This window comes from Eurypyga helias, unplaced genomic scaffold, assembly GCF_000690775.1.
Source record: "Eurypyga helias isolate BGI_N326 unplaced genomic scaffold, ASM69077v1 scaffold11172, whole genome shotgun sequence".
NCBI lineage: Eukaryota > Metazoa > Chordata > Aves > Eurypygiformes > Eurypygidae > Eurypyga > Eurypyga helias.
Genome location: NW_010236651.1, coordinates 4,209 through 15,018, shown reverse-complemented (window position 1 = coordinate 15,018; position 10,810 = coordinate 4,209). Strand labels below are relative to the sequence as shown.

Genomic DNA, 10,810 nt, shown 5'->3' with positions numbered 1-10,810 from the left:
GTGCCTGCTGAGCAGTGCCTGCACACAGCGAAGGCCTTTTCTGCTCCTCACGCCACGCTGCCCGCAAGGAGGCGGGGGGTGCACAGCAGGACAGCTGACCCCAGCTGACCAAAGGGATGTTCCAGACCATGTGATGTCATGCTCAGTATGTAAACTGGGGGTGCTGTGGCTGGGGCTGAGCTGGGCATCAGTCAGCAGGTGGTGAGCAATTGTATTGTGCATCAGTTGTTCTGTATGTTCGTTTATCATTATTATTCCCTTCCTTTTCTGTCCTATTAACTGTCTTGATCTCAACTCACAGATTTTACTTTTTTCCTCCATTTCTCTCCCCCATTCCACTGCAGGGCGGGTGAGTGAGCAAACGGTTACGTGGTGTTCTAGCTGCTTGCCATGTTAAACCACAACAGTCCTTCAACAGTTTGTTTATTCTCTTGGGGTGAATTTCCCCTCATTCTATACTATATATGTGTATGTTCGGTGTGACCTGCCTCCATCCACTGAACTTGGCAAACAGTTTATATGTCCTTCTGTGTGGGTTTAATGTGGGTAAATCATTAACAGGTCCTGACTGAGACCGACTGTGACAGTAATTAATTCACATCATAATTAATTTAGCAAGCCTAATCTTCCAAAAGCCTAGGAGAGAGATTGGCATTGTTTGACTTTTACCCATGCATCTGCTAGGCTAGGAAGGTTTGGGATGATTATCTGGGTGATTTTAGTCAGATTCTTATATTTTCTGCCATCTCTAAAGCGGAGTTGTTCTTCTTGAAGTCTGCTGAACGTGCTAATGACATGCAAAGAGCCATTCCTGTTAGGATCTGGGTAAACTTTTAACATGTTAATGTATGCCTTTGCCTCAATAGTTCCATTCTTCGAATGAGTGTGATTGACACAGAATTGCAGCTTGGTGGTTAATGAATGGGATTCTGAAGTACTTTGTTTTGTTTGTTTCTAGCTGGAGGTTTACATTTTACATGGTTTCTTTCTTCACTGGACTTGCTGTCCTGTACGATGTGAGTACACAAGCAGTGCCACCTGCTGTCCTACCTAGCCAGTGCCTGCAAGAATGGCAGATTTTGTTGTCAAACATGTCCTTCCCGACCTTCTTACAGAGGTTTTCCCACCAGGTCAGAGTGTAACCTCTGCCCAGCACACTAACGAGACCACAAACGTATTGGATCATGCTTATTTTAAAAACTCTAGCTCAAAACCAAAAAGTTTCCTGTTCTTGTGGCAAAGCAGAAGACAATTGGGATTGTGTAAATACACATTTCTGCGGGGTAGGAGATGGAACACTTACCTGAGATGGAAGCTGCAGGACCTGTTTGTGTGTTGTATCTAATGCCTGTTAGGGTGAAGATCCTTTTCCTGACTTTCACATGTTTACTTTGTAATCTGAGTAGTATATTAACATGCATTTGGTTTTGTGAAACACACTTTTTCTTTGGAAAAAAATCAAATATTTATATTCTATATTAGTAGTTTTAGACTGATGGCAAAACCTCTGTCCCATGAGTTAGAAAAATAGCAGGTAGCAGTAGAAAGTTATCCACAGTAGGCCACCAGAAACAGCTTTATTTGCTGAGAGTAGAGGAATGATGAAATTCAGGGATCTGGGGTTCCTTTCTAGTTTAAGTAACATGGTGTGCCATGGTTGTTTCAGAGGTTTTGCTTTGTTCTCTTATTCGGTATCACACATCTCTCCTGGTCCTGTACGTGTATTTGATGTACATCCTAGTCCCAACCCCACTCCTGGGCAGCAGGAGGATGTGCCTCTTCCTATGACCACTGCTTGTAAAAAAACGATTGCTTCCTGCTTCCCTCTCATATTGCCCATGCACCAGCAAATGCTCAGTGAGAGAAGAAGAAATGTTGCCTTCCTGCTCTTAGCTCTGCTATCTGGAGCCTTGTGGAACCGTTATAGAAAACCACCCTTACAGATGAGGCACAGAATATGTTCCATCCTGCATGCTCTACGACATGCTTGCTCTGGTCTGGGCGCAGCGAAGGGTCAGAGCATGTTCCGTGCACGAAGAGCTTTTGGAGACTTTCATTGCCATGTTTCTGTGAACATTTTGAAGCTCCCAAGTTCTAAACTGCTAATTTTCTGTGAAATGTGAACAAAGTAGGATCTTTTCAGAGTTCATTACTTAACAAACTAAAGCATGATCCTCACTGTTAGAGTAAAAGCCATTTTCCTGACACACGAGTTTCCAGCCTTCTTACTACGTTTGTGTTGTCCAAACCACAGAGATCCTTAATGGCATAGTTGGAAAAACATTTTAGTATATTCAAAACAAACCCATCACCACCCCAAACTTGCAGAAGGCTGCAACAAATTGGTAGAAATCATCCCTGAGCTGTTTTATTTGGAACTGGCCTAACCAGCATGTGAAATTTCAGTGCAATAGCTGCATATTGGTGATGTCTCAAGCAACTTCTCATGGTAACTGAATTCCAAACAGTATAACCAGCTCTGCCTGTAACAAAAGACAAGAAAGTCTGTAGTAGTAACAAACTGAAGGAGTTTGGCAGTTGATAAGAGAAGAATTCCTCTGGCATTCTCACATTCATGTTGCTTTTTTCTTTCCAGAAGCCTTGGCTTTGGGACCATAGAGAGTGCTGGACAGGGTATCCCCAACAGGTGAGTCATGCAAGAGGGACAACCGCTGTTACAAATCATGTATTGTCTTTTGATACCTGTGGAAAATCAGGTTATGCTCGTGACAAAAGAGAGGGCATTGAATTAAATTCAGACTCCTGAGGCCTGAGAATTTAGAACCAGATTCTCAGCAAGGGAGAACGTCTTTGTATCTGCTGTAATCCAAACACAGAAGAGGACGATTTGTGGAAGCAGGGGCAGCCTGTAGAAGTAAAGGGAAAGTGAGACTTCTGACCAGGTGAGCCAAGAATCTGAAAAATGGGAATGCTCCAAGGTTGTTTAGTTTGTAGACAAGACTGAGGACAGAGAAGGACATGTTGCATGAGGAGAAGTGAAGACTTCAGTGGGGAGTGGAGAATGTAGTAGAGCAGAGGACATGCTCTGAATGCTGTGTACTGTCAGCTGTACTGAAGAGTAATGTACACAGTGCTTCCCAAGGAGGTGGTTTGCCAATGGAACTGGCAGTATGGCCAGTAGCAATACAGCATCATTTCCATTAAGTTTAGAGGCTGCTTTCTCACAATTTTACAGTGTATATTCTGTGTTTTTTCACAACAGCGCTGTGAGAAGCTTTTCAGTGGGTTGGAAAGCATATATCTCTTATCAGCCCAGACGAGAATAACCCTCAATGAAAATTGCCAGCTAGGCACAAAATCTTGTCCTTGTTCATCAACACAGGGAGTAAAAACAGCAGCCAAAAGCCGTGTGCTTTTTTGCCAGCTGCCTCCCTTATTATTCCTAGTCCTGTAACTTGAAAAGTTGAAAGAGTTATAAAGGGGCTTCACCTACTGAGCACAGGTGCTATTGCCTGCTCTGCCTTTCCCCTGATGTTTTTATGTGCTCTGAATTCTCTAGAGAAGACAAGTGTTGCCTGTTATAGCAGGAGTCTTCCTATATCACACTGCTGTGGATGCCAGATCAGACATAAAGAGAGCTAAATTTCATTAACGTGAAAAATCTGATTCTAACTTTGGAAGAGGTACCTCTCTGCTCTGAGAGCAGATGGTGTGTCTAGCAGGGTAGTAATCTCGTGCATTAGGAGGGAGACATGTCTACCTGCAGGGAGCTCCCGTGCACAGGCTTTTACAGTACTAGAATTTCCTGGGTAGGAACTAAAATTTTTCATTAACTGAAGAGGAGGTTGAAGAAAACTTGCTCCCACTACCAAGACAAAGAGAAGACTGCCTGTGTGCCAGGGCTTTGTGTTCTTGCAGTCAGACTTAGAGCAAGACCCTGTGACTATACTTAGAGGTTGCAAACCCATAAAGGGAAATGTAATGTACAGTTTTAACAGTCTGAGGCACAGGAAACATAACAGAAGAAATGAGTGAAGAATGACATAGTATCTTTCAAGACCAGTCTCCAAACAATCTGCTGTTGCTCAAAGGCAGAAATTTTAGGGGCAAATCTGTAGGGGCAGATGAGTAAGTCAAACCATACTAACAGGTGGTGCTTGCATAGGAACGTAAGACTGAAAGGATCACGTGGGTCCTTGCATGCTGTTCTGTACATTTGGAGAATGTTTTTTCAAAAACAATCCAAGCCATCATAATGGCACACCGTGGCGGGTTGATCCTGGCTGGCTGCCACATGCCCACCAAGCTGCTCTGTCTCCTCAACTGGACAACAGGGACAAAATAGGACAAAAGGTTTGTTGGTCAAGATAAGGGCAGAGAGATCACTTACCAGTTACCATCATAGGCAAAACAGTCTTGTCTTTAGGAAATTTTTAGGTTATTGCCAATCAAATGAGAGTAGGGTAATGAGAAATAAGAACAAATCTAAAACCACCTTCCCCCCACCTCTCCCTTCTTCCTGCGCTCAACTTCATTCCTGACTTCTCCACCTCCTCCCCACAAGCGACCCAGGGAGACGAGGAATGGAGATTGCAGTCAGTTCATCAGATGTTGTCTGTGCCGCTCCTTCCTGCTCACACTCTTCCCCTGCTACAGCATGGGGTCTCACCCATGGGAGATGGTCTCCACAAACCTCTCCACCGTGGGTCCCTCCCATGGGGTGCAGTCCTTCAGCAGCGGCCTGCTCCAGCGTGGGCTCCTCTCTCCATGGGGCCACAGCTCCTGCCAGGAGCCTGCTCCAGCACGGGCTGCCCACAGGGTCACAGCCTCCTTTGGGTATCCCCCTTCTGCGGCGTGGGGTCCTCCCACAAGAATGCAGATTACTGTTCATACTGGGATTGCAATTTTTCCCCATTATTTTAGTTGAACTGAATAATCTGTGGTAGAGTGCAAGGTGTCTGAGGTATCTTCCTGAATCCTAAAAAGGGAATGATTTATTCAGCTGCTACTTACCTTATTTCACCATAGTGAAATGGCTTACATAGTTTTTAAAGCTCTGTACTGACTGCTCAGGAATCTACAGAGTCCTGAAGAAAACTTAAAAATACTCAGGATCTTCCTGGTGGTTCCCTAACTGTTCCACAGAGTGCAGCAAAGTGGAATTTTCCCTGCTGTTTGCTTTCACCTCAGCACAGATGACATTTAGTAAGTAACCGCATTCAAGTGATGTATTTCCCCTTGAAGTTGCTAGAACCAGTTTTGTTGGTTTGGTTGTCTGGTATTCTTTTGCCTAGACAGAAGTCTTCACTTCCAGCCCTTGCTCTACCTTATCTGGTGGGTATTTCACTGTCTTTCCCTCTCTCACAGCCTCTCCAACCCTCTGTCTTCTGGTACTACCTGCTGGAGCTCTCCTTCTACTGCTCACTGGTGTTCACCCTGCCCTTTGATGTGAAGAGGAAGGTAAGTGGCAACCTCAGGAAAGAAGCACAAACAAGACCCAAAATGAGCACTCAGGAGAGTGATCATGTATGTAGAGCCTGTATATAGTGCTAGGCTGAGATTTCTGGGGACCATGTCCTTGCTCATTCCCAGGAATTGCCATTCCCAGTCACTGGCTTCCCTCTCCTCTGGCAAGTGGAGGACACAAACCCTGACATAGAAAGGTGCAAACTACTGCAGAGTTCTCAATCCGGACTTAAAATCCAACTTGAAAATTGCTCTTTTGGGACTCCTCTAGGCTGCACTGATGTAGAGACAGGAAAAGATTCTCTGCCAGTTAGGCTGCATGTGTTCCTAGGTGCCAGTGCCCCAACAGGGTGCTGTGTGACTGCATGGGCACACGCGTGTATTGAGGCTGTGAAAGCAGCTTGAGAAGTAAAAGGTCGTCGTGAGTCTCCGTCAGTGATCCCGGCAGTATGAGGTGATGGTGCAAACAATAGGCATGTACAGGGGCACAGAGCAGAGATGGGTATGGGCACTGCTTTTTGACAAAAAGGAAGCTCTCTTTATGTTGAATTTGTCTGTACCTCGTGAGTCATTGGCTCTTATTCTGTCTTCTGATTCGCACCATCGTCACACTGTTACTGGTGGATGGAGAGAGTGTTCTTTGTTGGGACATCCTCAATTTACACCATAAACTCTTCATTCCTGGGTCTCTTGGTTGCCTGCATTTCTAGAATGTGTTCGGTAAAAGAATTATGTGGGTAAAACCTTACAGTGGGAGATTTCGTAGTCATTGGGTAGAGATTTCACTGCTACCCTGCAGGAGGCTTGCTTGAACCAGGGCAGAAGGTGCATTACGTATTTTACTCTCTGCTGTCCCCTTTCTCCTCAGGACTTCAAGGAGCAGATAGTCCATCATGCGGCAACCATCTTCCTGATCAGTTTCTCATACTGTGCCAATTACATCCGCATTGGGACACTGGTGATGGTGATTCATGATGCTTCGGATTGCTTCCTGGAGGTGAGCTCCACAACTAAACGTGCCAGGCAAAGTCATTAGCCATGGTGCTCTTCAGCTCTAACACAGTATGGGCCCGGCGTTTCACAGGTGACTCAGTACGGATCTCCTGACCCAGCCTAGGGTGCCCTGCAGAGAGCCAGGAAGAGGCATGACTGCCTGCATGCAGATTGTATCCTATCTGGCTCATTAGCCTCCTGGAGCATGTGCACATGCACTGTCTTGGCCTGCTGTTTTATTGTTCTTTCTCCTTCCAGCCAACTAAGATATTCAATTACATGAAGTGGAAAAAAACTTGTGACAGCCTCTTTATGATCTTCTCAGCTGTTTTCCTCGTCAGCCGCCTGCTCATTTTCCCCTACACGTGAGTCTGCTGCAATCAAGGGAAATGGGAAAGCTGCCTTCTGAGAGACAGTATAATTCAACTGGATGCTGAATCTTTGGCTGCAGCCTTTGCTTTTCAATCGTTGAGCATATGTCCCTGCCCCTTGCATAGGCTACTGTGCCACATGGCTGTTGCATCTGCCTTGGGCTGAAATAGAGTGGTCTGCCTTGGCATTCATAGGGTAGTCTTGAACTCCTGAGGGATACTGCAGAGGAGGAATACTCAGTCTATGGCTTTACCTTGCTTATTTCTGGTGGGGAACTGAGGGTTGGCTAAACATGTTACATATAAGAAGGAGGTGGCTGACCTGAAACTTCCTCTGTGACTAGAGCTTTCTGGGGCTTAATTATGGCCCTACTAACAACATGCTTTCCCTCCACTGCAATTCCCTCTCTCTTGCAGAGTGCTCTATAACACCTACTACTACTCCATGGAGATATTCCAACCCTTCTTTGGATACTACTTCATGAATGCTCTCCTGATAATTCTGCAGCTGCTCCATGTCTTCTGGTCCTGCCTAATTATTCACATGGTCTACAAGTTCATCCTCCAGGGCACGGTATGGATCAGTTTGTAGTCCTCTGTACATCACATGGGGAGGGAGGGTCCACCTAGACTGCTTGGGAGAACAGGGGTTCATCTAGGATGGATTTCTTCTTGCCCTAATGAAGTTATACATGTACATTTCTAACAGAGAGGAGAAATAATAACTCAATGTTATTAGGAAAGTTGACCAAAAAAAAGTAAGATTTTATGAGTCACTACAATATTGGGTCCACTTCTGATGCTTGTATTCGAGAAAAAAAGTGTATTGGACTCCACAGAAGACTTCTATGAACAAAGCCAGTGACGTATGAGCAAGGATCCCAGCATGTTGCCCATTATGATTTGCATTTGCAACAAAACTAAAAAATCAGGATGGGGAGAGTTGTTATGATAGGTGAGGCCAGTGCAGAAGCGCTTCCCTTATTTTTAATTACAGTGTTCCTGAGATCACAGAATAGCTGAGTTTGAAAAGTACCTCTGGAAGTCTTGTCCATATTCCCTGGCTTAAGCAAAGTCACCTGAAGTAGGTTGCCCAGGACCATGTCCAGACAGCTTTTGAATATCTCCAAGGACAGAGACTCCACAGCTCCTTTAGGCACTGTGCCAGTGCTTGATCACCTTCTCAGTGTAGAAGTGTTTCTTGCTGTTTAGAGGGAGCCTCCTGTGTTTCAATTTGTGTGCATTGCCTCTTGTCCTGCCACTGGGTACTACTGAGAAGAGCCTGGCTCCATCGTCTTTACACCTTCCCTTCAGGAATACACATTAATAACATCCCCTTGAGTCTTTCCTTCTCCAGGCTGAACAGTCCCAGCTCTCTCAGCCTTTTCTCATATGTGAGGTGCTCCGGTCCCTTCATCGTCTTTGCCGTCCTTTGCTGGACTCTATCCAGTATGTGTCCATGTCTCTTGTACTGAGAAGCCCAGAACTGGACCAGCATGCCAGGTGTGGCCTGACCAGTGCAGATTAGCAGGGAAGGATCAACTCCCTCAGCCTGCTGCCAACACTCTTCCTAGTGCAGGCCAGGAGGGGCGAGGGCACATTGCTGGCGCTTGTTCAATGTGGTGTCTGCTAGGACCTCCAGGTTTTTCTTATGAAAGCTGGGCAGCCCCCAGCCTGATTTGGTGCCTGGAGATGGTCCTCCACAGATGCACGACTTCACACTTCCCCTTGTTGAACTTCACAACGTTCCTGTCAGTTCAGTTCTCCAGCCTGTCAAGGTCCCTTGGGTGGCAGCAAGGTCCTCTGGCATATCAGCTGCTCCTCCCAGTTGTATGTCTTCAGCAAACTTGCTCAGGGTACACTCTGCCCCCTCATCCAGATCATTAATACATGTTTCATGTGGGTTGTCTTACAGTGCTGTAGATGTCTGCAGAGTAGATATTTCTGTCTAAACCAGCTGTCTGGACTCTCTTCGTAGCAGTAAACAGGCATGCCCTAAGCATAGTCCATTCAAGCATGCACCCAGGTAGTGCTGTTCATCGCTGTCGGTCATAGAGCAACCCTAGATGAATGTCTGAGATGCAGCTGTATAAACTTTGGTGAAATGCATCCCACTCTGACCATAGCCTGTAGTACTTGCTGTGAGACCAAAGTGCTGCTCAGCATGTAATTCTTTCCAAAATCAAAGGCATGACCTGATGGCATTAGATTGGCCGCATGCCAGGAGTAACAAGTCAGTGCCTTATAGGAGTTGACCTCATAGCCCAGGAGTTGTTTTATTAGTATCCAACTGGGGAATTCTGTCCATAGGATCTGAGAACAAGCATTAAAGGCTCCTCTTCATCCATATTGTCCCCATTTTCCTTATCTGCCTGTCCTTAAGATAGCAGAGGGCAAATTACTTGCAAATTAGGAAACACAAACTTCTGTTTTCAGTTTGTTTTTCTTCTGTTTCCAGGGCAGAAAATGAAGACACAACTGATTTTCTGATTCTAGTGTGGGCTGAATTACCTTTGCGGTTATTACAGTGTAAAATGATGAGATAATAAATAGTCTTACTAGGAGGAAGTGAACCATCAGGGAGAATATACTGAGGCATATCCAGAATTTTTCCTATTTTATTTAAAAATCATCTGCCATATTTGATGCAAAAATATATTTGAGAGCTTTCCATATTGAGCAGTGAATAGCAAAAAAAAAATTGACATGAACAGGTCTGTTAGTGACTGTATTTAGCAGCCCAAAGTAGTATCATCAAGAATAAAGGACACACTCTCCTTTTTGAGAGACATGAAATTCTCACTCCACTCTGTTCATATTCTTCTTATGGGCCTCATCTCCACAGTTTCCTTCTCTGGTTACAGGATTGTCTGCACTACCTTCACAGAATCACTAAGGTCGGAAAAGACCTATCAGACCATCCAGTCCAACCACAACTCAACACGACCATACCCACTAGACCACGTCCTCAAGCGCCACGTCTACATGTTCCTTGAACACACTCCAGCACTTCCCTGGGCAGCCTCTTGCAGTGCCTGACCACTCAGTGAAGAAGTTTTTCCTAATATCTAGTCTAAACCCCCCCGATGCAACCTGAGGCCATTTCCTCTTGTCCTGTCACCAGTTACCTGGGAGAACAGACCAGCACCCACCTCCCTGCACCCTCCTTTCAGGGGACTGTAGAGAGCCATCAGGTCTCCCCTGAGCCTCCTCCTCAGGCTGAACACCCCCCCTCAGCTGCTCCTCCTCAGACTGGTTCTCCAGACCCTTCCCCAGCTTCGGGACACACTCCTGCATCTCTATGTCCTTCTTGGAGTCAGGGGCCCAACACTGAACACAGGACTCGAGGTGCGGCCTCCCCAGTGGCCAGTACAGGGGACAATCCCTTCCCTGCTGGCCACACTGTTCCTGATGCAGGCCAGGATGCTGTTGGCTGCCTTGGCCACCTGGGCACAGGCTGGCTCATGTTCTCTAATCCCCAGTAATTAGAACTCAGCCAAGATCCTGAAGTACAAGTTTCATTCCCTCATACACGCAACTTGAAATACATCATTGTTATTCATGCAGATAAATAGTTCCTTGGTGAATCTTGCTAGGTTTAAGGCCTCAGCCACATTCTATGGCCATGAATGGATAAACTTAGAAATACTGATTGCTATTTGTCGTTATGCTGCAGATCAAGACCCTTGCATAGTTCCTGAACTGCCAATCCCAGAATGACATGAGGTCCAGGTTGTTCATAGAAGATAGCATCTCCTACCCATGGACGTTGTCCTGGTTTAATCCCAGATGGCAACTAAGGACCACACAGGTGCTCACTCACTCCCCACGACCACCCCCAGTGGGGTGAGGGAGAGAATCAGAGGAGTAAAAGTGAGAAAACTTGGGGGTTAAGATAAAGACAGTTTAATGGGTAAAGCAAAAGCTGGGCACACAAGCAAAGCAAAAGCAGGAATTGATTCACCACTTCCCATGGGCAGGCAGGTGTTCAGCCCGCCCCAGGAAAGCAGGGATCCATC

At 45.8% G+C, this 10,810-nt stretch overlaps 1 protein-coding gene across 1 annotated transcript in view; it reads left to right on the top strand.

Annotated features, from left to right (window-relative positions):
• The window catches only part of LOC104506275 (ceramide synthase 4-like), a gene marked incomplete at its 5' end in the record, with an annotated part of 16,690 nt that overhangs the window by 4,388 nt on the left and 1,492 nt on the right, over positions 1-10,810 (top strand). Inside the window, 6 exons of the mRNA XM_010147174.1 lie at positions 959-1,016; positions 2,597-2,647; positions 5,329-5,421; positions 6,296-6,424; positions 6,679-6,785; positions 7,209-7,365. Of these exons, the coding sequence (XP_010145476.1) occupies positions 959-1,016; positions 2,597-2,647; positions 5,329-5,421; positions 6,296-6,424; positions 6,679-6,785; positions 7,209-7,365 (595 nt within the window). The remainder of the gene's footprint in view (positions 1-958; positions 1,017-2,596; positions 2,648-5,328; positions 5,422-6,295; positions 6,425-6,678; positions 6,786-7,208; positions 7,366-10,810) is intronic.